General features: G+C 49.5%; 1 protein-coding gene across 5 annotated transcripts in view; it reads right to left on the minus strand.

The window, feature by feature from the left end:
- Positions 1 to 26,013, minus strand: part of KMT2A (lysine methyltransferase 2A) — a 2,049,111-nt gene extending 2,023,098 nt beyond the window's left edge. For all 5 annotated transcript variants that reach the window (XM_069614436.1, XM_069614434.1, XM_069614435.1 and 2 more), the window contains exon 1: positions 25,740 to 26,013. In XM_069614436.1, coding sequence (XP_069470537.1) covers positions 25,740 to 25,937 — 198 coding nt within the window. In that variant the 5' untranslated portion in view covers positions 25,938 to 26,013. The remainder of the gene's footprint in view (positions 1 to 25,739) is intronic.
- Between the last annotated feature and the right edge of the window lie 1,315 nt (positions 26,014 to 27,328).

Raw genomic sequence — 27,328 nt, forward strand, 5'->3', positions numbered from 1 at the left:
GAGTAGAGTACGACAATCCAACTCTTATTTGTGGGGACCTGAACATAGATTGCCATAAAATACTGAGTACCAAAGACTTGCCACCACAAAACCACCAAATAAATTCCAGGACGCAGATATGGTTACAAGAAATGAAAACGAGAAATCTACACATGGCAAATGGAAATGTGAAAGGTGATCGACAAGGAGCCATCACTTGGACATCTTTTAATGCCAAAGCAACTTTAGATTATTTCTTTGTGGACGAACCAATACATGCCAAAATTACATCATTAAAGATCCTAGAGAGAACTAAACGTGATCACAAACCTTTAATCCTAGCCTGCCTCAAAGACTACAGCAACAAACCTGGCAAAAACGACCTTGAAGTGTGGCCATACAAGATCAACGTAAACCAAGGTCTAAATCGATTGAGATTAACAGCTAAGAACATTCCACACCTAACTATGGAAATTAAAATATGGCAAGAAGACAAGAACAGCAATGTGGAATACGAAATGTGCTTAACACTGCTCCGAGAAGTTAGTCAAACAAATAAAACCAGAATCACAAGGCTACATTGCTTCGACACTCATTTGCATGCAAGGAAAAAACAGCTAGCAAAGGATCTACGAACAGCTAAAAAAGAAAATAAGTCAAATACCAATAAAAATTAATTGGAAAAAAACTCAAGGCAACATACCGTCATTGGGTAAAAACATACAGAGCAACCTTATACCAAAAGGACTCGGAACAAATGCTAATGGCACTAGAAACCAAAAATGCACATTTCTTCTGGACATTGATAAAGAACAAAATGCACAAACCTTAATCAATTGAATCCAATCACTGAATCCAAATGGCCTGCTCACTTCGAAAACATCTATTGCCAACACACTATTAGCAACTCCCCATGGTAGCAAAAACAGCCACAGCATTGTTGGCCCAAATAAATTCTGTAAAAACGTAATTCTGACCCTGATCAAAAAAAGCAGTACATCCCGAGTGCCGGGGCCAGATGGACTAACCAACTACCCATTAAAACAAGTGCCGGAATTATGGGCTGAGATGTGAAACACTATTCAAAAGAATAAATCTCAAACAAATTCCCACTTCATGGAAGCGAGAAGTTGCGATACCCATTTTTAAGGGAGGAGATCGAACTTTACCAGACAATTATCGTCCAATATCATTACTGGGCGTCCTGGGTAAAATAAACACACAGGTATCCTGGTCAAAAGGTTAAAGGAATGGATAGCATCTAGTAAAAACTATGATCAAAGACAAGCCGGCTTTGTCGAAAAAGTAGATTGTGGACTAAATTTGCTCATTTTAAACCTGTTGAAAATACAGACAATAATGGAAAACAAAACACTATTCCTAGCATGCATTGACATGGCTATGGCTTTCGACAGAGACAAATGTTATGGTAAAAACTCGAGAACAAGGGCTGCCCACAAGATCTTTTAGTAGCCATTATTAGTCTACACACCGACACGATGCTGCAGGTGCGACTAAATCAAGCCAGGTCACTAAGCAGAGCTATCCACACCACAAGGGGCCTAAAACAAGGGTGCCCATTAGCATTGATCCTGTACAACTTCTTTATCCTAGAAATTAAGGATAAAATGGAACCCGAAAAATCATGCTCGCCGCGTCTAGGAGGAACACTGATATGCCATCTATTGTATGCAGATGATCTCATCCTGCTGGATACCACTCCTATTGGCCTACAACGTAAGCTAGACGCACTACAAAAACTGAATGAAAATAACCAAAAAATAAACGCAGCAAAATCAGAAATTATCATTATCAAAACTTTTCGCACAAAAGTAAGAAAACCCTTCAAATGGTGCCTTGACAACCAACCAATTTCTACAAACAACAATACAAAATATTTGAGAGCCATCATCAGCAATGACTGAGGGGATAAACCCTGGATACAGCACCTATACTCAAAGATGGACCAATTAACAGCCCAAGCCCTAATTCTGAAAAGGCGATATGGAGCATTTTCCATCAAAGCGCTTGTGGACTTCTACAATCTGAAAATAGTCCAATAGTGCAATTACATACGCAGGTGATACTGGCCTAAGGATCCCCTGGAAAACATGGGATAAGCTTGAGGGAAGATTTTGGCGTAGAATTCTAATATTGCCAAACAGTGTACCGATTGGCGTGACATTACTCATGTCAATAGATTGGTCGCAATCAGAAGCCACGTGGGTAGCTTCCCTTGGGCACACACTAACCACCATAAGATATTGCCCAAATACTTAGACAAAAGCGCTAACCGCAAATATAGAGATTTCATTCTGCGCTTCAGATTAAACATCCTGAGAACAAAGCAGAGTCTAAAGAAATACAGCCTGACAAACGATAATATCTGCCCTTTGTGTCACCAACAAGAGGAATCATTACAACATTTGCTGATGTTCTGTGAAAAACTGGAAACAGAAAGAACAAATATTCTGAGCAAAACTCTATCGACATCTTGTGGTCGGGACTCTGAATTATGGTGGAAAGCTCTATACGGAAACCCCAACCAAAGAACAATCAGGGCCCTGGGGGTTTCCTAGATGTGATGCCGACAAAACTTGTAGCAACAACCGATGATGGAAAACCGAATTCTACACCGTCTCAAAGCCAGGCAACCTTATGCACAGGACACACTAAAGACTAAACATTAGAGACACGATGCAAGGAGGAGAACCTGCTTATGAAGGATGATGAAAAGAAAATGTTCAAGGAATAAGCAAAAAGATTGTATTTTTATACGCTAAATGCTTAATAAAAAATAAATAAAAAATGACAAACAAGCCTGAGACACTGAAGCATGTATTGATTAATGCCCAGCCTTGCAAGTCAAACGTATTCTATATTTTAAATATTCTCTACATTCTATATATTTCACTGACTGTGAAGCTTTATAGTCTAAACGTATTGGTGGGTACACAACCTAATCGTTCTTGGCGGTGGTTGGTTTTATTAAAGGCTTGAAATTAGATGAGTTATAGTGGTATTAGCTGGGAGATTTTAACTGAGGATAGATTTTAATTAAGTTGTATCACACAACATGGAATACTTTGTAGAAAGGTTGGAAATCATGTATTTAAGTTTATGTGTGAGGAAATTGTGATGAATTTTGTATTTTATCTTATTTGTTATGGATTGATGTGATGTAATTTGATAAATGTTATTAACCAACGACAATAACTAACAAACACAAAATAATAATTGCTCTGGTCCTGCTCTAACGAAAAGGAGCTCCAACAGTTATAAAATGGTCCAAACTAACACTGGAAAGGTTAGGTTTGAGATCCCCAAGACCACATTACCTGAAAGTGACTTTGAATACTTAAAGGTTAATCAGGGGACGAGGGGAGTAGCCTTACAAGGCAAAACAACCTGCTGACCTTCCTACGCTCCTACCACTAAAGACAGGACTTTTCCTTACTTTCTATTTACCTCATATAAAATATATACTGTATCCAATGTGCAAAAAGATCTGGGAGTTGACAGATGAATGAAGGGATAAGTCTGGAGACCGCTAATTACTTTATCTATATACTACGGTTTATGGGAGTAAATATATTTTGGATCAGGGATAGGTCTTCTTGAAATATGAGGGGACAGAATCACGGCTTTCTCCTCCTAGAGGCCAATCTAAGTGTCTCACAGAAGTTACAAACTCCTCTAGGAGTGTGCACAGTACAAAATGACTCTCCGAGCCCCACTGCCACCAAACCAGCAGGTGTTGAGGCAGCTCCATAACTTTGGTTTCGGAATGATGCTGCAACCCTGAAGGGGTTTCCTCACGGTGAAACGAAGAGCATCACATATAAAAAGGTAGAGTGGAACAAAATGCAAGAGGGGGACGACGGGAAACTTACCTTTGCACTAACTTTCTTCTTGGAGGAACTGGACCGCTTATTGAAAGAGTTAGAGAAGTAAACATTTGTGGAGGATTCAATGTTGTTGGTGTCCAGTTAAAGTTTCGAAAACAAAAGGATCGAATGCAAAAGGTGAGAGTGCATTCGACCTAAAACCAAAGGATCTAAAAACATTTTTTTGCTCTAGTTTAACTTTAAAGGGGTGTTTGGGGGGGGGCCCCAAAAAAAAAAATGTCGATCCTTTTTTTCAGTCGAATTGACTCGACCCTTTTGTCATTCGATCCTTTTGATTCGGTACTATGACCTATAACCAATGTTGTTTTAAAACGTTTTTAATAAACTGAATTAATAAAAAAATTAAAAAAGGTAGAATTTGGATTCCTCGAAGTGCCCATGAAGCTGGGTACACCCACCCTTGGCCTAGAGGTGTGGTGGTTGCAGGAATGTGGAGAGGAGGATGCTGGCAGTGTAAGAAAGTTTATTTGGGTGAGGGGCATTGGATGGGCAGATCTTTAACACACGACAATCTCGAATTAGCAATATCCCTGTCCCCTTCCAAAAGTGAGGTTAAGGGGATGCTGAACAAAGGTTTCCAGGAACTTCAGACGTGCATGACAGCAACACAATGGAATCCACACATGGAAGCCATTCATGACCCCCCTGTAAACCGATCCAAAAGCTTGGTATGCCATCTGTTGTTGACCTCATTACTAGCATTCTAACTTCAACAGCCGCCTAAAGGGTAAACAATGAATACACTATTTTGCCACAAAGATCTTATATCCTTACAGAGCTCGGAAAGGGTCATTAGTACTTGAGATGATGCGGTTCCCCCCAATATATTACCCTTTGCATTTCCTCAGGCAACATCTTGGGGGCGGGCATTATCCCATCATGGTGACCACAACCCTCTGTCTCTAAGGCATAAGCAACAGTGCAGTCTTTTCCCTACCGTAACACATACAAAAGTGCATGTCAGGGACATAACGTCTTCATTATGTAAGGAGGGCGGCATGCACCAGGACATATGGAACTTGCTTTTTCTGCTCTTTTTCTTGATTTCTACTTCATGTATTTCCCAACTTCTTAGTTCTGATTTCCTTCCTTTTTGAAGCACAGCAGACCTGCAAATGCTAAGTTTAAACTAAGTGAGACAATAGTTGGGGAATGAGCCCAAGAGCACAGAATGGCACTTCTAAGTACTGACACCTGTGTTTCTCCTACAGCTTCGTTGTCACTTTTCACACCTATGCTTATGTTGAGGTTTCTGACTTTTAAAAAAAACACCTCTTCCTCAAAGGGCTCTCCATCTTCAGGTGTTACTAATGGGATATTGACAAGCTGAGGCAGAGGGGCATGGCAGAAGGGGTTAAATGTACGTTACTGTTTTCCACTGCGCAAACTACACAGAAACCTTGAGGGTTTTGAAATGGAGTTAAGGTAACTGTATTGTTCGCCATCCATGAGACTTATCATAAAGGATAAGACTGGAGAGATTAATAAACAAACTAGAATACTGAATGGGACGAAAATAGCTCATTTGACTTTATATATCCTTATAGTTTGTGCTACAAAGTTGAAAAGATCAGGGCACTTGTGTACTGAAAGCTACATCAAGTTGCAGATGATATTTAAGCGCTATTGGTAAATTGCTTGGTGAAAGGTATTCAATTGTGGAAGATATTGGACATTACCAAATTCAAATGTACCTTCAAAAAGGCTACGTGCACTGAAACTAAAATATCAGATACATTTGATAGGACTGCTTATATTCACATAGAGGACATTGAAAATAATTAAACTAAGGGCTTTTACACAAGTACCACAGATGATGAACAATCATTGGCAATGCCAACAGTTGTGTAGGCATGGGAGAGCACTTGAAAGGCACCGCCATTGTGGCATGTACTGGTTATTGATGACAGCAGGTGCAAAATGGTGCAAGAACCTGCGTATCTAATAGCAGTGCCTGGCAAATGCCTAATACTTATACGCAAGCCAAAACTGTTGGCTTTGTCAATGCTTGTTTATTAACAGGACTTTAGTGAAGGATACGCATAGTGCTTATAAATTGAGTGGCTGATGGGAGACGTGGTAAAAACATTTGTATTACACCAGTAGCAGGTTTACAACTCCAATTAAGTCATTAACACTCAGAAGACTGTTTTGAAAAACACTGGCAGACACTTGTAGTGCAAAGTTTGATGGTACAGCTTGTTTAAAGCGAGCTCAGAGTTTCCATGAGGAGGTGTTTTGGACAGGAACTGGGTGGGAATGGCCATAGGGATTAGCATAGCGGGTGGTCAAATGATCAAACACCACCTCTCAAGCTGTCCCTCCTCATATGCCATTTCCCCCTAACTGTATTTGAATGCAATAATTTAGGCTTATAGGTGGCGCAAGCACCAACTAATAACCTAAACAAATAAAAACGATATGGGTAGTTATGGTGCCCAAAAAATGGTGATCAACGCATTAACAAAAATAGCAGGTCAGACAGGGGAACCAGAAAAGTCCCAGAATTAATTTTCATCCATTATTCCTAAAAAACATTTTTGGGACGAGCGCCAAGCACAGAGGTAACTGGTAAAGAAGGAGCACAATCACCCAACTTGAGTTCAAGAGAAAACGTGCTGTGAATGTATGCACTATGATGTTGCATTTTTCAATAGAACCAGCAACTAAAGGGAACTGAACATTTTGGACGACAGGTGAGCTCATTCGATTCTACAGAAACATCAGATAAACAGTTTGCACAGCAATGGAAGTGTATGGGTACTGCAAGCTAATGGCCAACAAACAGTTCACAGTGGCTTTGCTCACCCCCACTACCTCAAAGAAAGATACCCAGATATCCCACTCCAGCTCATGAGTCCAACCTTGCTATCTACAGACCCAGGCTATCTGATCAAGCTATTATATTTTATTTCATGTATCTAAGACTTTGGCTACCAATGGTGCCAAGCAAGCTAGCGTTGGCCGTTCCTCCTTTCTATGACCCAGCTGTGGGTGGCAAGTGCCGGACGCCTTAACTTGCATGATTAATTCGGCAGAAGCGCTGCATTAGGATGACTCAATGTGTAGAAAACCCGTAGTGTTTCAAGTCAACTCCAGGACTCCGCCACACCACAGTAGGGTAAGAGCCTTACAACAGCTTTTATTGGAAAATGTAGTCTTGTTTTCAACTACACAGAAGGTGCAATGTAATACTTCACACACACACACACACAAAATAAATGCAAAAGAACCACGATAACTACGCTCTAAAGGGAGTTCTATCACGTCTTGTGTCTGGGTTACCTGTATTGTAATTGGTTATTTATAACATGCTTAATACCCAGAGGTTTCTAAGCGCGGACCCGGGGATCGAACCTGTGTTGCTCAGCGTCATCTTGCTTCCAAGACTAGCACATTGCCCTTAAGCTATCCTACCGAGTTAGTTATGGTAGGCTTTCCAAATAACTCCCTCTCACCTAGTCTCTGTATGAGATGTGCTAGTTAAAGCTTTGCATGGAGCTCCCATTGACCTCCCCTTGGGTATATATAAGTTGTGTTACAGTAAGCTCTTCAGTAAACGCCCACTCACAGCCCATATGATTCGTGCCACTATGAGCACTGCAGGGACTTATCGCGCCGCCTGTGTGCTGCTCAGGGAAAAGCCTCTCACCTGTTGCTGATTTGTGTATGCTTTTCAGAGAGCACCCTCCTCCACAGAGGCACTTTGACTTGTTCTAGTGTGTGCCCTAGCCCCCCCTCTTTACTACTGTAACTGTATTACTGTGAGCAGTGAGCTCCCTCTCACTCGTTCCTGTAAGAACCTTTTTCCTATATGCTCTTGAGGGAGCTACTGCTTCCCTTGCAGGCAGCCTCCACCTGGCCACCATGGTGTGTACATGTGTAATCTCTAGGGAGCACCCTCTCATGCCCCATGACGTGTGTTCTTGTCTGCTGCCTAGAGAGCATCCTCTTACTCCCTTGTGATAAAACCATAATTTGTTGGCGTTTCTCACAGCGAGCTCCTTTTCGCCATCTCTATGCGTGGTGTTACTGCAACAGCAGGGGGGACAGGCACTCCAACTTTGACCGGGAACGCACTTCGATAAGTTAGTGTTTAGCCCAAATCGTGCATTTTTTCAGTTTATGGTCAACATATCGATATTTTGAGAGGATAATTTAATTTTGTGATCGCCAATAAACGCACTGAAAAAGAGCTTGGCCTTCAAGAGAAATTTAGAGCTGTTAGTGTGACCCGCCCTTAAGTATTCTGGGCCCCTTCCTGCTGTATGATGGGGGTGCACGACCGCGGATTGCCTGAATATAAGTACAGGGAGACTAAGGACCAAAATAAAGCTGCTGCGGAAATAGCATTGACGCTCTGTGGCCGTGGGACCACCTGTTGCATGCTAAGCATAACTCAACACAAGCTCTTCAGAGACAAGAAACATGGGTATCGTTCCGAAATATCAACTTCAAAGTTCGACATATATAATACTGCAGTGCACGTTTGCGCCGTACCAAATTCCGACGTCGCAAAGGCGCAGTATTGTACACTGAGGAAGGACTGGAGGGGTGTCCCGATTGCGGGAGACGATAACGTTTATTAAAACATGTTTTTATTTTTTTTAAAAGGACCCTGCAGCGCCAGTTCCTAGCCACGTTAGTGCAAGGGAACTGACGCCGCAGGGACAAATGTGCGTTGGCGGCACACACAAAAGTGTGCCGCCAAAAGGTAAGTAGCGAGGTGATGGGGGAAGCGGGCTAGGGATGTGGGCCAAAGTGATCTATGTGATCACTGTGCCGCGCTGCAATGGAAGTCAGTATTTTCAAAGTCGACATTATGGGCGCTGCAGTGATCACATTGATCTGAAATAGGCAGCGTCAACAATCCCAGTCGAGGTAAGGCGTTCAAATGAATTCAGACATTTTAAAAAAAATATATTATATATTTAAATCTGTTTGTAATATTGCACTTCATGCCAGACGCTAGTGTCTAAGTGCAGTTGGGTAACGAGGTCGTGCTGAGCTACCCTTCCCAGATACGCCGTTGATGTCTGCATTAATTTAGAGGAACCAGCTAGTAGGGAATAACTTTGTCACTAATTTAATGTAAATATCTCAAAATTAGACAAGAACCAGCAAAGCAAAACTCAGGGAAAGGATAGATGCATTTGCGCATATGTTCTGAAATCACCCGCAAAATGTGTTGAATTCTTTGTTACTCCTGTTTAAAGGCTGCCACAGCAATATTAATTTACTATTCTAAGTAATAGATCTAGGGTAAATATCCTTGATGAGTGGGAGCCACCACCCTTTTGAGACTAGCGAAGTGAGCCCGCTATGCAAAACATTCCCATGCAGATTAATCAAGCGGGATCTCACTAGGGGTGACACCCTCTTAGGGGACAAGGTCGCATGTGAACCTATCTGAACCCTGTTCCTTAAACCCAAAGTTCAACAGGGTTGCTGCATTCCAATTTCCAGACAAACCCCACTCTCCAGATATCTCTCCTTGTTGCGCCCTTTAGAATACAGTTGAGTACCACGATAAATTTGTTCAAATTGTTAACATAGCTCTTCTACCTTTTTCCATCTCATACCTTCCTGTGAATCTGTTCCATCACACCCCCTCATCCCAACAAGCTACCCAAATTGGATTCTCCATACGACTATTCAATGTTCTACCATATTCCTCCTGTGCCTCTCTGGCAGGCAAATCACCTCGAACCATGCGTGAAGCTGAAAATGCATGACCAATTGGACTGTGTCTCTCTTTCCCAGGCAGAGCATATAACACACAAAGCTCTTACCTGGAGGGTGAGCGGAGCTACGGCGGAAGGACTACTGCCGGAAATGGGTCAGCAGCAGAGAGACCATGCAGAGCAAGAGCCACGGGAGCTGTGGCTACTGCTCTGCACGAAAGCAGCCTGGAGGCAGGACCACAATGCATACGTGGTGGGCAGAGAGCCCGCACAACTCTGCCAATTCCTGCAATACTGGCGATTGACATCCCTGAGGTCTCGGGGAGAGGCTGCGACAGAAGCAGCGGGCCAACAGTGCCGACCAGCATTTCTGATGATTGTTATCTACTCAGATTCACATGCTGTGCATGGTTCCATGTAATAATGTTGCCACAAAAATCTCGCCATGCAAAAATATAGCCGAAAAATGGCCGTTTTTTGTGGCAACATTATTGCATGGAGCATGCGGGGGACACCCCGGCAACCCCCACATTTTTTTTTGCCCCTGTCCCCATATATATGGTCACCCAAATAATATCACCACAACATTTTCCCGGCGACCATATATATGGCGATATTATTACCTGATACCCTGTACTTATAGTCTGACATCCAGTGGTCACGGCAGAGTTTTGCATCTTGTCTTTCGAGAATCGAAAGTGGACGTCGACATGGGCGTGTCTGTAACACTATCCCTAATGTGACGTGTAGTGTACCCAAAATCCCTCACGCGTCGAGGTCCCTCTGATTGTATTTTTTCTGCCCTGAGGGAGCCTATGACTAACGTGAGTGGGTACAGAAAAGAGAGAAAGTAGTAAGATGTCGATGTTTCTTCCATCCGAGCGGGGAGGAAGGGTGGGCGCATGTGAATCTAAGCAGATACAATCATCAGAAATGCTTTTACGGTAAGCATCTTCTGATGCTTGCTAATCTGCTTAGAATCACATGCTGTGTATAGACTAGCAAGCAGTACCCGGAGTTGGGATGTGAGAAGGAGCAGTAGAGAAAAGATGTATTAGTACTGTTTGTCCCACTCGTGAATCAGACCTATGAGTGTCTAGGCAATAGTGTTTTGTAAAGGTGTGTACTGAACTCAAGGTTGCCGCTTTGCAAATGGACACTAGGGGAACATTTGCAATGAATGCTATGGAAGCCCCAGTGCCTCGAGTAGAATGTGCTCTAGGCTTGAAGGGCAGAGTGTGATGCATTTGACAATCCATTTAGAGATGATAGATTTGGAGACAGCGTCTCCTTCTCTACCTTGCTGCCACTGAAATGAAAAACTGATTGGTCTTTCTTAGTGATCTAGTTCTTTCCATGTAAAACATGACTGCCCTGCAGCAGTTTTGCAGTAAGATCTTTAAGACTTTATTAATGTGCACACGCGGGGGGGGGGGGGGCGGGGGGGTTGTTCTTCGCCAGCCCTAATGGCGTGTGGGCGCACGCGGGGGGGGGGGGGATTTCCCCAGCCCTCATGGCGTGTGGGCGCACGCGGGGGGGGGGGCTTCCCCCAGCCCTCATGGCGTGTGCGCACGCGCGGGGGGGGGCTTCCCCCAGCCCTCATGGCGTGTGCGCACGCGCGGGGGGGGGGGGGGGGGGGGCTTCCCCCAGCCCTCATGGCGTGTGCGCACGCGCGGGGGGGGGGGGGGGCTTCCCCCAGCCCTCATGGCGTGTGCGCACGCGCGGGGGGGGGGGGCTTCCCCCAGCCCTCATGGCGTGTGCGCACGCGCGCGGGGGGGGGGGGCTTCCCCCAGCCCTCATGGCGTGTGCGCACGCGCGGGGGGGGGGGGGGGCTTCCCCCAGCCCTCATGGCGTGTGCGCACGCGCGGGGGGGGGCTTCCCCCAGCCCTCATGGCGTGTGCGCACGCGCGGGGGGGGGGCTTCCCCCAGCCCTCATGGCGTGTGCGCACGCGCGGGGGGGGGGCTTCCCCCAGCCCTCATGGCGTGTGCGCACGCGCAGGGGGGGGGGGCTTCCCCCAGCCCTCATGGCGTGTGCGCACGCGCGGGGGGGGCGGGCTTCCCCCAGCCCTCATGGCGTGTGCGCACGCGCGGGGGGGCAGGGCTTCCCCCAGCCCTCATGGCGTGTGCGCGCGCGGGGGGGGGGGGGCTTCCCCCAGCCCTCATGGCGTGTGCGCGCGCGGGGGGGGGGGCTTCCCCCAGCCCTCATGGCGTGTGCGCGCGCGGGGGGGAGGGGGCTTCCCCCAGCCCTCATGGCGTGTGCGCACGCGCGGGGGGGAGGGGGCTTCCCCCAGCCCTCATGGCGTGTGCGCACGCGCGGGGGGGAGGGGGCTTCCCCCAGCCCTCATGGCGTGTGCGCACGCGCGGGGGGAGGGGGCTTCCCCCAGCCCTCATGGCGTGTGCGCACGCGCGGGGGGGGAGGGGCTTCCCCCAGCCCTCATGGCGTGTGCGCACGCGCGGGGGGGAGGGGGCTTCCCCCAGCCCTCATGGCGTGTGCGCACGCGCGGGGGGGAGGGGGCTTCCCCCAGCCCTCATGGCGTGTGCGCACGCGCGGGGGGAGGGGGCTTCCCCCAGCCCTCATGGCGTGTGCGCACGCGCGGGGGGAGGGGGCTTCCCCCAGCCCTCATGGCGTGTGCGCACGCGCGGGGGGAGGGGGCTTCCCCCAGCCCTCATGGCGTGTGCGCACGCGCGGGGGGGAGGGGGCTTCCCCCAGCCCTCATGGCGTGTGCGCACGCGCGGGGGGGAGGGGGCTTCCCCCAGCCCTCATGGCGTGTGCGCACGCGCGGGGGGGAGGGGGCTTCCCCCAGCCCTCATGGCGTGTGCGCACGCGCGGGGGGGAGGGGGCTTCCCCCAGCCCTCATGGCGTGTGCGCACGCGCGGGGGGGAGGGGGCTTCCCCCAGCCCTCATGGCGTGTGCGCACGCGCGGGGGGGAGGGGGCTTCCCCCAGCCCTCATGGCGTGTGCGCACGCGCGGGGGGGGAGGGGGCTTCCCCCAGCCCTCATGGCGTGTGCGCACGCGCGGGGGGGGAGGGGGCTTCCCCCAGCCCTCATGGCGTGTGCGCACGCGCGGGGGGGAGGGGGCTTCCCCCAGCCCTCATGGCGTGTGCGCACGCGGGGGGAGGGGGGGGGCTTCCCCCAGCCCTCATGGCGTGTGCGCACGCGGGGGGAGGGGGGGGGCTTCCCCCAGCCCTCATGGCGTGTGCGCACGCGCGGGGGGAGGGGGGGGGGGGCTTCCCCCAGCCCTCATGGCGTGTGCGCACGCGCGGGGGGAGGGGGGGGGGGCTGGGGGGGGCTTCCCCCAGCCCTCATGGCGTGTGCGCACACGCGGGGGGAGGGGGGGGGGGCTTCCCCCAGCCCTCATGGCGTACGCGCGGGGGGAGGGGGGGGCTTCCCCCAGCCCTCATGGCGTACGCGCGGGGGGAGGGGGGGGGCTTCCCCCAGCCCTCATGGCGTACGCGCGGAGGGGGGGGGCTTCCCCCAGCCCTCATGGCGTACGCGCGGGGGGGGGGGGCTTCCCCCAGCCCTCATGGCGTGTGCGCGGAGGGGGGGGCTTCCCCCAGCCCTCATGGCGTGTGCGCACGCGCGGGGGGGGGGGGGGGGGGGGGCTTCCCCCAGCCCTCATGGCGTGTGCGCACGCGCGGGGGGAGGGGGGGGGCTTCCCCCAGCCCTCATGGCGTGTGCGCACACGCAGGGGGAGGGGGGGGGGCTTCCCCCAGCCCTCATGGCGTGTGCGCACGCGCAGGGGGAGGCTTCCCCCAGCCCTCATGGCGTGTGCGCGCGGGGGGGGGGAGGGGGAGGCTTCCCCCAGCCCTCATGGCGTGTGCGCACGCGCGGGGGGGGGGAGGGGGAAGCTTCCCCCAGCCCTCATGGCGTGTGCGCACGCGCGGGGGGGGGAGGCTTCCCCCAGCCCTCATGGCGTGTGCGCACGCGCGGGGGGGGGGGGAGGCTTCCCCCAGCCCTCATGGCGTGTGCGCGGGGGGGGAAGGGAGGCTTCCCCCAGCCCTCATGGCGTGTGCGCACGCGGGGGGGGGGGGGGGGGGGAGGGAGGCTTCCCCCAGCCCTCATGGCGTGTGCGCACGCGCGGGGGAGGGAGGGAGGCTTCCCCCAGCCCTCATGGCGTGTGCGCACGCGCGGGGGAGGGGGGGGGGCTTCCCCCAGCCCTCATGGCGTGTGCGCACGCGCGCAGGGGGGGGCTTCCCCCAGCCCTCATGGCGTGTGCGCACGCGCGCAGGGGGGGGCTTCCCCCAGCCCTCATGGCGTGTGCGCACGCGCGCAGGGGGGGGGCTTCCCCCAGCCCTCATGGCGTGTGCGCACGCGCGCAGGGGGGGGCTTCCCCCAGCCCTCATGGCGTGTGCGCACGCGCGCAGGGGGGGGCTTCCCCCAGCCCTCATGGCGTGTGCGCACGCGCGCAGGGGGGGGCTTCCCCCAGCCCTCATGGCGTGTGCGCACGCGCGCAGGGGGGGGCTTCCCCCAGCCCTCATGGCGTGTGCGCACGCGCGGGGGAGGGGGCTTCCCCCAGCCCTCATGGCGTGTGCGCACGCGCGGGGGAGGGGGCTTCCCCCAGCCCTCATGGCGTGTGCGCGCGGGGGAGGGGGCTTCCCCCAGCCCTCATGGCGTGTGCGCGCGGGGGAGGGGGCTTCCCCCAGCCCTCATGGCGTGTGCGCACGCGCGGGGCGAGGGGGGCTTCCCCCAGCCCTCATGGAGTGTGCACACGCGCGGGGGGAGGGGGGCTTCCCCAGCCCTCATGGAGTGTGCACACACGCCCCCAGCCCTCATGGCGTGTGCGCGCGGGGGGAGGGGGGGGCTTCCCCCAGCCCTCATGGCGTGTGCGCACGCGCGGGGGGAGGGGGGGCTTCCCCCAGCCCTCATGGCGTGTGCGCACGCGCGGGGGGAGGGGGGGCTTCCCCCAGCCCTCATGGCGTGTGCGCACGCGCGGGGGGAGGGGGGGCTTCCCCCAGCCCTCATGGCGTGTGCGCACGCGCGGGGGGAGGGGGGGGCTTCCCCCAGCCCTCATGGCGTGTGCGCACACGCAGGGGGGGGCTTGCCCAGCCCTCATGGCGTGTGCGCACGCACGGGGGGGGGGCTTCCCCAGCCCTCATGGCACGTGTGCACACACGCACGGGGCTTCCCCAGCCCTCATGGCATGTGCGCGCGCGCACACACACGCGGGGGGGGGGGGCTTCCCCAGCCCTCATGGCACGTACACACACACGCAGGGGGGGGGCTTCCCCAGCCCTCATGGCGCGTACACACACGCATGGGGGGGCTTCCCCAGCCCTCATGGCACTGACACACACACACACACACACACACACACACACACACACACACACACGGGCGTCGCCAGCCCTCATGACATTGATATATATATATATAGGGGGCGTCGCCAGCCCTCTTGGCGCGCGCGCACACACACACACACACACACACACACACACACACACACACACACACGTGGGGGCGGATAGGATTGTGTTGGCTTGATAGTATTACTGTGATATGATTTGTGTGCTGAAGCGCAAAGGCCTTGAAATAAATGTATATGTATTTTTAATATATCTACACCTGTGTTAAGTGTCCTTTATTCTGTGTGCTCATTTAGGTCTTTCATTCACCCACACACCTCCTGAGACCTAATCTTGACCGCCGCCAAGCTACCTTGATTCGTCTGGCTTGTCCGGAAGGTTACCCTGTTCCAAGAAACTAGACTGGCCTTCTGAACCTCTATCCACCAGGTCAGAGTTCAGAAATCCATTTTAACCTGCACGCGCAGGAACTACCCCATCACACACGCAGGCACTCCATCACATTTTTTCCTCTGTTCACTGCAAGTAAAGTGCCAGAGGCCAGGGTGGGAGTGATAGTCAAGAATTGTTTGCTTACTTTTCTCTCCCTTTCATTTGGTGTACAAATACAGCAGTTCTCCATATGAGGGCAGAGGCAACACCATAAACAAATGAATGACTGACTGAAGTGTGTTCATCTGTATTAATTACAATAAAAGGAGCATGTCTAGGTTGTCCAAAGCCATCTAGCCTAATATATATATATATATATATATATATATATATATATATATATATATTAACCAGCTGCAACTGGACTGGTGTCTTTATTGGTTCCTCAGCATGCCTTTCATTGACAATTGAAACTTCAAATATTTTGTTTCTGTTCTTTCATTTCAGTCCCTCTATGCTAAAAATTTAATCTATACAACTTCCATCAGTGTAATCGCACAATAATAGACCTTCCATATTCTTATAAGTGTGTTTCTCTCTAATATAGACAGTCACTTAAAATAAAGGCCCTTTCTACTGCATTAAAAAATTAGTGATATGTTGTTGTGCTTGGCATTTTGGGTTCTAGACTACACAACAGAAATGTGCATTGCCCTTTATACTCCATAACACATTTTCACAATGGGCACCTAATAGGAACTACATTTCCAGAACACATTTATGGTTTGCACAATGGCTGAAACAACATATGTAAATGTACATTCGTATTATGAAGACTTGCTTTGAAAATGTATTACTACAGCAGTTATTTTCCAACTTTTGGGCACACTACGCAATTTGACAGGCATCTGCTTTTAACATGACAGCAAACAAAATCTCCACTTTATTAATTGCATTTGATTACACACCCAAACCCAGGTGTCAAAGCGTAGGTTATATACATCATAGGCATCTTGAGCAGTTGCAAAGTATCATGGGAATCTTAGACAGTTACATATATCTCAGGTATCTTGAACAAGTTGCATCAAACTAGGAATCTTAGACTGCTGCATAGGTATGAGTAACGTGAGGTACATGCAGATTTGGTGGCATTCATACTAAGGAGACGCACTAGGTTGCAGTTGCGCCGTTAGTATTTGTTAAACAACCAAGTTTTTAGTTGTTTCTTGTACTTTGGAAAGGAGGCTTCGTTGCTTAGGTGTGTGGGAAGCGAATTCCAGATGTGAAGCGCTGCTATGGGGAAGCTGGCGTTACCGGCTCTGGATGTTGTGAAGCGTGGTATGGAGAGATGTGTTGGCGCTGGATCTCAGTGTTCCGGCCGTGGTTTTGCGGGAAATGCTGCAACTGAGATCGATGGGGCGTTGTCTTGTGGAGAATTCTTGCTTGTACTGGAAGCCAGTGAGCATTGCTTCTGTGTTGAGAGATATGCTTTCTTCTGTTGAAGCCTTAGGCTGCTCTAAGGGCTTTGTATTGGAGGAGTTGCAGTTTGTTTAAATTCTTTTTTGAGGTAAGTAACAGTAGAATGTTGTAGTAGTCTATCTTTGTTAGGATAAGGGCTCTGGCAAGCATCAGGCAGCAGCATGGAGCTTAATGTAATGAGTTTGGCAGTGTATGCCGTGGAGGAAGCAAGAGCGCTAATATGGTTGTTCATGTTGAGACTAGAGTCAAGGTAGACTCCTATGGTTTTGACTTTGTGGGATATGGTGATGGGGGGTACCATCTATCACTTTGGATGTGATGTCAGGGTGGAGTTTGCAGAGTTTGGCTGGGGAGCCGACTATGAGGATCTCCGTTTTTTCCCCCGTTCAGGCAGAGACTATTGTTAGCCATCCAGCTTTGGATGCGGGCCGTGTCCTTATCGAGGTTGCTTGTAATGGGTATAAGTATCTGTGTGTCATCGGCAAAATTTGTATAAATTACACCGATAGCATCTAGTGCAGCAGAGTAATTTCATGTTGCCGTTATAAAGTGTGGGGGAGAGACAGGATCCTTGTGGTACTCCCAAAGATACAGGGATAGGATCCCCCTAGGGTGACTGGGTGCGAAGTGAAAGTTGGTGGTCAAAGTTTGGCATAATTTGTTGCGACCAACTAAATCAAAAGCCAAGCCGCAGAGAGGACTAAAAGTAGTAAGATGCAGAGTTCACCAGAATCCCTGATCGCGTCCATCTGGTTTTTTAAATCTAGAAGGGCGGTCTCAGTACTATGTCCAGGGCTGAATCCTGACTGTCTATCTCCTAGCAAGTGGTTCTGTTCTAGATGGGTTTGTACTTGGGTATATGCTATTTTGAGGAGAAATGGCACTGTGGTGATTGCTGGGTCTAGGGATGTTTTTTTGAGTAGAGGTGTGACCCATGCTACTTTAATGGAAGCTGGTATTTCACTGGAATTGAATGACTCATTTAACAAATTCGGTAATAATAGGCGTTAGTGTACCAGCACAGCCTTTGACTACTTCAGCAGGCAAACTATCGCCTTTGTAGTCAGATAGCTTAAGGGATCCTATTGTTTTATAGGACCTGGTCGTTGGCAACTAGAGTGAAGTGGAATTCGGTAGATCAGACCTTGTAGTAATGCCTGACGGGTGAGTAGGATTGGCTGTAAACTCTAGGAGTTTTTTTTGCGAGGCTATTTTGCCTTGGAGCGTATTCACTTTAGAGGACAGGGCATCCTGAATGGTAGTGCACCAGGCTTTGCTAGTATTAATGAGGTCAGTGGGTAGGATGGGGGATTCTAGTTATCTGATAATAGTGAATCATTCTTCGGTGTTGGAGGCTGCATTGGAGATTGATGAGCGATTCAGCTTTATGGGCAAATACATTAAGTTTGTAAGCTTTGGATAGTTGTTGAAGTTTGATTTGTATTTCTGGGGAGTGATTTTTTCTGGATAGATGTTCCAAAGCTCTTTTTTCCCTTCTGGGTTCTATGAGTTCTTCGTTGAACCAAGGGGAGCTGCGTGTAGGCTTAGGCAATTTGGTTTCGAGAGGGGCTACTTCGTCTATAGCAATTTTCAGGTATTGATGGTAGTGATCCGAGATGCTCTCTGTATTGATGCTAGCTATCGGTTTGGCGTATAGCAGGTTAAGTAACGGATTTAGGCTCTCAGGTTTAAGTTTACGTGAATTTCTAACCTGAATGGGTGCTGGGCTACATGTTTTAGCTATAGGGTCTGTGTCTTGGTTTATATTGAATTTAATTAGGCAGTGGTCTGTCCATTGCATCTTAAGGATGTCTACTAGGGTTACTTCAATGTGAGTATCCAATCAAGGATTCTGCCTTTGGGGTGGGTGGGGGCATTCACAATTTGAGTGAATTGCATCTCTTGGAATGCATTGTGGCAGGCTATTGCTTTACTGTCCATGGGGTCATTTAATCCAAGATTGAGATGTCCTAGGAGGATGTAATTGGTTTTGGATTTGATAAAGGGAGTAATTAGAGGTAGGTCTATGTCCGGATTATTAGGTGTATTCGGTGCTCTGTATACTATTAGTAAGTTAATTGTTACCTTTGGGCTTATGGCTAGCTTAAGAGCGAGGACTTTGTAGCCTGAATGATTGCATTTTGCATTCCCTAAAAATTGTACTGAGGTTTTGTGGTTAATGACCACTCCACCAGCTATGGCATCTAGGCGATCAGCTCTAAGGAGGGTGTACTTGGGAGGGACAGCTTGTGTGATCTGTGGGCCTGTGGCCATATGTAGCCAATTTTCAGTGAGCATTAAGAAGTCAAAATTGAATTCTAGAATGCTATCGCATATATGTCAATAGCATGAGCCACTAGGGACCTAACATTTAGTAGAGCTCCTAATAGAGGCTGACTGGTTTTGGATGAGTTTGAGGGCAGGGTTATGTTGGTCTGGGGGAGGATCACTGTGGTGTTGAATAAGTTTTGTGTGGTCACATTGGAGGTGTTAGACCGCCGAAAGGTGTTGTCTGGGTTCTCCCGAGTCGCATGTGGTTTAGGCATAGTAGTGGAGTTGGGATAGGGAAGGCGCTGGTTTTTGATGTGGGGGTGTTGGTGATGGGCATCTGCTGAAAGTTTCATTTCTTTTAGGTGCTGTGGTGGGTCTTGTTTGGGCTATAATGTGTGCCATTCCAGGAGAGGCGTGTGCGGCGTGTTCTGCCAAGTAACGGCTCGGTTTGGATGAGGGGGTGTAGTGTGGACGGGAAGGCTGGAGTGTTGGGAAGGAATGGTGTGGGGCGGGGCAGGGCCTGTCTTATGGAAGATAAATGCACCTTGAGAGCAAGCTGTATTGTCGATGAGCAAGACAGCGGGATGACTAGGAGTAGAGTTGCAGTGTCTGGTATTGTTCGCGCTGGCGGTCATCCTTTGAGGTAGGGCACTATGTGATAGTAGGAGGTAACTGACAATAGCGAAAATTGTATAGCTTGGGGGTCTGGGTTGTGGGGGCCCAGATTGATTGCTAGGTAACTCCTTAGGCTGGGGGGTGTACACCAACGCTGGGCGAGGCGTATGTTTGCATTAGGGCGGGCGATCTGGCGGGGTGCATGGGTGATGTACAGGCGCAGTGTGGGCACTGAGGGCGTGACTAATATAGTGCTTTGCTGGAGAGGGTGCTGATGATTAGGGTGGATACGGAGAGAGCGCAGAGTGAGTAGCAAAGTGAATCAGGAAGTTAAGCACCATTAGTTGAGATGCGGTTAGTAATGGTGGTTTGGAACCTCTGCCTGCAGCATGTAGTAATAGGATATGCTATAAACAGTGCTGTGCACTGCTCTTAGAGGTTGGCTGTAGTGAATCGGGCGCGGGATATGGGAGGCGCTTGTGATGATGGTCTATCCATCTCACTTCTCTGAAAGTCCTTCCTCATTTTATTTGTTTTAGGCCCTTTAATTATTTAAAACCCAGACAGGCACCAGCCTCCTTATAAATCTTCGCATGCGAGAGTCCATTTAAAAAGGTGCAGAGTTATCACCAAGCCCATAACATCGAGTAAGCCTTGAATGGGACTACCAGTACCCTTATGACACAGCCCTTTCAAAAACTCTGCCAGGAAATTTAGATCAGGGAATTACCAATCCTGCTGCACAGATCAATGTTTAACCTGCTCGTTTCAAAATGGAGAATGACAGTGTGAATTGTAGCAGAACAGACTTTGCATTGTGTACCATTAACCAGTATTGAAAGCTAACGTCTCATAAGGCTGCTATACTTAATGGCAAACAGAGCAAATTAAGTTGTCGCAAATTGATTTAGAATATCACAGCCAGGTGAAAAACTTGCACCCCTGCTACCCTGTAGCTCAAGTAGTGAGACTGGAGTTTTCTGTCACAAACTTTAAGACAAGCATTAACTGCTGGGCCAGAAGAGAGAGAACGTCTCCCTCTGCACCTGTCCAAAGGCGATTTATGTTTACACTAGAATTGCAGGTGTGTGGCCTTCAAGTGTTTTGCCACTCTCTTATAACATTTTAACATTGCACAGCCATTCTCCTAGATCCTGGCAATATACTCACATGGTGCAGCTAATTCTCAGTCACTGTTTGTGCCTACAGCACAGAGGAAAAAAAGAAAGGCATAGAGTAACAATACAATGCTCCTGGTGAGCAGCTTTCTGCTACAATATACTTGGCGCACATTCCTTTTCCTCACAAGGGAGACAAAAAGACTGATGTTGCTTCATACAAATACTAGCACTTTACAAAATCCACAGTAATAACCTTCCAACATTCTTGCTAATCATCTGGAGTACGCTGGGTTCCAAATGTAATAAGACTGATAGTAACCACAATCCAGATTACTCCTTTAGTTAGGTCACAAAACTTGACTACAACACCTTAAAAATGGAAATCTCATTTAATGATGAATACTGCTCATATAACTGTCTTGTAAGATCACTTGTAAAAGCTTCCAAACTTGTCTAACACTTCTAAAACAAATCCAAGATGTAGTATTCAATTAATCAGGATGAGCATCAACAACATGAAGCAAAGCTCAATGCTAACAGGACAATGTTGCACACAGTGCAGGCAGGCCAACATCAGCAGATACAATGTAATCATGACATTTGGCAAAACCAAGAGATATGCACACCTCCTCACCCAATCACTGCTTTATAGCATCAGCATAGCTCTACGAGTGGAAAAATGTATATGGTATTCATACTTGGAAGTCTTTCTTACTTAGAGCCCCTTAGGTTATCTGCTGTAGGGCAAATCATCTCACCCTCTAACTCTAGTGTTAGGGGTGCCTCCCACTTTATTCATCCAGAATATCTAGGGACTTCCGAAACGCAGCCTCTCATCACAAGCTAAACTACAAATGTATGTTTCAGCAGACCTTGCCAATGTAGTATACTTAAGGATTACCTTCAGTCAAAAGTCACCCACTGCAATGTTCCTAAATTCAGATTGCAGTGTAGTGGCTGAGTGAACCTCAATCAGCTCCTCCTGGGCATCAAATGGAAGATGCACCACCTCTTCTGCCAGAAAAGGCTGCATCACCCAGTCAATGCCAGCATTTTCTTCAGGGAAGTATTTATCAAAGCTGGACCTTATGTTGTTCGGTGACTTGTGATTAGGACTTGCAGCAAGTTGCACACCGTTTCCTCAATTGCTTCTGCAAGCAATGGGAACTGAACTGCTACCCCAGCTCCAATAGTCATTTTCCAGAGGGCTAGCTTCCTCTTACAAGCAAATACTTTTTTTATTAATTGTAAATTAATTGGCATTGGCTCCTATCAAAGATATTGAGGGTATTTAGCTTACCGAAAATATCAGCAAGGTATGTCAAGAGCACAAGCCAGCGGGGATCCCACAGATGGTTTGCTTTGCCAGTGTGCACATCCAAAAGGAATTGCCGGGACAAATAGCACCACTGAGGATTCCTGTATACTTTGATTTAAATCACAGAGCATTTCAGGACTAACAGTGATCACAGATTTCTACATTTGATAAACAAGTCTGGGATAAAAGGATAGTATGTGTGAATCTCTAAATGCATAACTGATGCATGGCTTGGTGCTCACACCACGGTTCACAATACTCACCCTAACATTAAAATGTTAATAACCATGAACCATACATGCTCATTTGGACAGCTTACGTTTTTGGATGAGAGTATAAAAAAGCCGCAACATCAGCCACTTAAAAGGGGTACATGGGTTTTATTTGATTCTCGTTTCTGAAGAATTTTAGAGGAGGAAGGGCTGGGTCTCAGTATGGGCATGCCCAAACCCAATACAGAAACATCTTTAGGGAATTATATCTACAGACAGGGCAGGATAAAGCACAAGAGAGACCGCTTAATCTGTTGTCCGGCAGCTTTCTGTGTGGGCCCCTTACTGCGCCCACCTCCTGAGCCATTTTTCTTTTCAGGCTGTGGATGTGCCCCCCCCCCGGCATGAGGCTGCGGCCCACCAGAGGGGCACGCCCCACAGTTTGAATACTGCTGCACTAGAGGATAAAGACTGAACTACTAGGCCTTGTGAGCATTGAGAGCGTGCAGGTGCAGAGAGAGGAGAGGGAGTGAGGGGTAAGTGCTGGAGTGCCTGTGCTGTGAGCAGCGGGTGTAATTGCCCAGTGTAGGAAGTGCTAGGGAGCGTTCAGCTGCGATAAAGAGGTAAATGCAGGCCTACACTGGCATAGGCCATTGGGTACCACGGCAAGTGCTGTGGGAGATTGGGTGCGGGGGGCCAGGGCCCCGAAGGACACAAGTGCAGTGATCACCGATACCAGCAACTGTGGGATTAGCAGAGGAGGAAAGAAGGGGAAAAGGAAGGTCTTGAGGAGCTTCTGGAATTTGAGTAGACCCAGCTCAAGAGGAAGGTGGAGGCTGTTCCATAAGAGGGAGCCAGCCGAGGAAAGAGATTGCCCACTGGCCCTAGGTTTAGCGAGGCACAAGGGAGTGCTTGAGCGAGGGGAAAAATTTAGTGGCAGAAGAATGGGTGCAGAAATCAGCAAGTGCTGTGGCAGGTGAGCCACTGCATTCCTTGATGGTTCTGGAGGAGGAAGGGGAAAACTGGACAAGCGGACAACTCTGGTGACCTCATCAGATGTGACGGGAGGAGAGAGGGAGGGTGGGGGGGCCACAGGAGGCAAGGGTGCTCAGGATGTCCTGAGGTTTAGTAGTAAAGTGTGTGGCCAATGTGTTGCAGTGGGCTTGGAAGAAGACCGCTTAAGGGCTACTAGTTCCCGGCAGATTTTAAAGAGTTCCGCCATGTTGGTGGAAGCATCCATCTGTTTGCCCACTGCCCCTCTTCTGGGACATTTCAGTGCACCTCCCTCCAGCCCCTCTTCTGGAACAGATGTATAAGCTTGAAGAAAAATAAATTGCTCCGACAGAAAGAGGATGGGAACGCCCCAGACCCCCAACTCGCCATCTACATTTTGGGGGTCAAATTCAGCCAAAACAATTGCAGCAAAAGAGAAATTAAACCTTTGCTCTGTGTGCATCAGGCCCAATACCCAATAGAACAGTCCCAGAAAACGGGGAGCAACAGAACTGCCCCAGAAGGAGAGCCCAACAGCATTGTCCCAGAAGGCAGTGGGTTGCCCAAACCGTGCTGTCCAAGGAGGAGGGTGGTGGGGGAGAAAGGAGGCAGAGCAAACGGTACTGTTCCAGGTAGGGGAGACAAGGGCCAAACGGCGCAGTACCGAGTAGTGTTGGGCAAGAGAGAAGGCCGGGACAAGAGCCCAAATAATGCTGCCAGGGGAAGGGATGGACAGGACCGTCAGAAGGACCCAAATAGCACAATGCCGGGAAGGGAGAGGCAGGGTCAATGACAGCATTTCCTCTTGTGGAGGTGAGGGGTCACGGAAGAGGGAGCAGTCACCTCCCCTATGTCTATAAAAGGTGCTATCTAAGGCAAGTACGAGAACGTTTTCCCCTACCAGACTCAAGGTTTGCAATACATCAATGAGAGGGTGGAGGCACTGTGGTGTGAACTAGGGGATGTGGGTTCTCTATAGCTTGCTAGCCTCGGGCTGTGCATCCATGCAGTTAATAGGGTAAGATCAGGTATGATCAGTTAATCCCAGTACCTCATGTTGTGGTTCCTGTGGACAGGGTATGATCTAGAGGGCTTTCAGGGTTGGTGCATAAAGTCTGCACCGCCTAAACTGCTCTGCTGCCACATCTTTTCCCCCTACCTCCACAATTTTGGTTGTGGCAATATGTAAAGTTATTTTCCTGTTCCCCTGCCATTCCAGGCTCCTAAATGCACTGCTGAAGGCTGGGCGGGAAAGAAACTCTGCATGGATGTTATACTGACCGGGAGATGGGGATGAAGGGTTAGGCTCTGTGGCAGTACTCTGAAGGATGGATGCAAAGAGGGGTGGGGTAACGAGACCACCGGATTATCGATTAACTCACTGCCACAGGCTGGGTATTTGGGCCAGGTTTGTTTACATGAGAATTTAAGGCTCTCGGGTGCCTGCCTCCGCTGGTTCTCTGACGCTCACGAAGGGACTCCTCGGACCTCAGCAGGCTGGATTGGGCATGGGATGTTGACCGTTGACTAGATTCAATCGCTCCACAGTTTAGTTCAATCTGAAGGTGATGGAAAGCGAAAAACTGCCGGCGTATAGTCTCCGGTGAAAACAGATTGCGGCAGTCCGATAAGAGTCGGCAGCATCGTGGCAGGAACGTGTATGCCACAACAGTGACACCCCAGTGTACACACACACACACACACATTACCCCAGGGGAGGGAGTTTCCCCACCAGTGACATGGCCTCCCTTACCGTTTGGTTAGATGTCACCACTGGTGGGTAGGTTGTACATTTATTCCACGAGGGACAACCCCGAGTCTCTACTCAGCGACTCCAATACCAACCCAACCCCCACTCTAAGGGCTCTATAGGTTTTGAAGTCAATAAGGGGGGCTTAACAAAAGGTCTGACTAGCTGTGCTCCGTGATGCCCGAAAGGGGCTATGCAATTCGTCTCGGTGGTGCAGTAAGACTTACTCCATGTCTGCATATTGGCCTGGATAGAAGTTGTGTGTGGCAGGGGCGCCCTCGCAAGTAGCCTGTTCTTGGGTGGTCATAACTCCATTGAAGAAAGGTTTCCAATGATAATAATAGCTCATCTGCTTCTCTGCTGCCAACACGGCTCCATCATAGCTGCATAGTGCCATGAAGTGTTATGGGGGTGCTCTATCATAACTGCATAGTGCCATGAAGTGTTATGGGGGTGTGTCCCAGTGAGGCATTTGGGGAATCCCCCAGAAGAGGTAATTAGCGGTGGGGTGGGAGGTGGGGTTCCATGTGCAGAAAGGCTTCCATAAACGTAGGGGTTCCGCTCACCCGCCCTCTACATCTCCCTCCACCACAGCTTACTGATTAGCCTAGAGATAAAGGTGTTGTGGAGGGGTGTGTCTGGGAGAGGCTTTCTTTAGGGCAATTAGGAGGAGTCACCAACAGCGTCTGTGGGGTTATGGCAATTTAGGTATGGGACGAAAAGGTTCTTCTTACCTGCTCCCCTGCTGCCCCCAGCGCCTCCCTCCATCGCCGCAGGTTGGCCCGGATGGCCGCTGACACCTGCAAGGCCGCGTCAAAGCCTGGCACAAGCCCCGGAGGCTGTAACAGCGCAGCCACCCGGGCCCGTGGACCCAGCAGCCGCCGGCCGGTACCAGGCCGCGCGGGGAAGCGCCACCGAGAGCTATGCGCCATCTGCGGCCGCTTCTTACGGACTGAAGAGCAACAACACACGGCGGGGCGGGAAGCCGGGCCCTGGAATCTGCATGAATTAACACCACCAAACCAAACTAGAAGAGAATAATGACGTATACAGAGTCCAGGGATGCGTCCAGGGCCGCCCTGAACACTGTATGAAATAACACGGACTAGCTAACTCAATTGAGAGACGTGGAAAATACTGAGCGCGGGGCTGAGGAAGGTACACCCCGGAAACTGCGTATGAGCGCCCCATCCGACCGAACCAATGGAAAGCATGAGTTATACAGAGTCCTGGGATCCGAGAGCTCCACCCCGGAACCTGCGTAGCGGACAGTCCCTGGACCGAGCGAAAGTAGAGACGTGTGTTGCACATGCTGCGGGCAAAAAAAGTGCAACCCGGGAATCTGTCTAAATTAACAATTCCCTTCGGTTCCAAAGTGAAGATGTGCGCTAACCATACGGTAGGGTTCCGAATAGCACTGCCCCGTAACCTGCATTTCATAATGCGGTCTTATGGAAGCTAGGGGAAGGCGTTTCATGTATACAGAACGTGGGGCTCAATCCAGCCCCTGCACCGGCACCTCATAAAAAGGCTCATAAGAGAATGCCAGGACAAAACAACCAGAGGAAAAATACACATTTGCAGTGGGGAGGCGCACGAAATATGCATCTTTTACACAGGCCAGCCAGATCTTTACACCGAAACTCTTGCGGTGTATATGCTTCTGAAGCGGAATCTCGTAACTGGGCCAGTACATAGGACCCTTCTGATAATAACACCGTGCTTATTCTAGAAGCACTGTGTAATATAGAAAGGCTACCCCACAGTGAGCAGTAGTGTCGGGTATAGACATGAAGAGGCAGTTGCGTGTGCCCTTTTTAAGATGGGAAGGCTTTAAAAAATAAATTTAAAAAAAAAAGGGTTTTTGCTATTGCATCCCGGTACATGTCATTTTGTTCTTCCTAATGTAGGTATGAGCCTACAAGTCCCAGCGTACAGAGTTAAACGCCAGGGCTGACTCAAGATGCCATTCATACATAACACACATACGCACCATTTGGCAGGTTATGAACACTAGAGCTGCAGGGAGCAGAAATAGAAGAAGACCAAAGATGACAATCATAAGAGGAAGACAAAAGTGCATGTTCGGGAGAGCAGGCAGTGGCTGACACACAGAGCGAGCAAAAGCAATGATGAGAAAGCAGCATCGGTTCACGGATGGGACTGGACTGCTCGACCCCAAGACTAAAGCTCATGAAGGAGTTCTAGTGCACAGCGACTTCTGAGCAGCTACCCAAAGTGCAAGATGCAGAAAAGCAAGTCCGAGTTCGAAAACAAAATCACAGTGAGGAATAACCACAGGGAACAAGAAGTGGAAGCCTTT

Source organism: Ambystoma mexicanum, chromosome 9 (assembly GCF_040938575.1).
Source record: "Ambystoma mexicanum isolate Mex_15411 chromosome 9, UKY_AmexF1_1, whole genome shotgun sequence".
NCBI classification, from domain to species: domain Eukaryota; kingdom Metazoa; phylum Chordata; class Amphibia; order Caudata; family Ambystomatidae; genus Ambystoma; species Ambystoma mexicanum.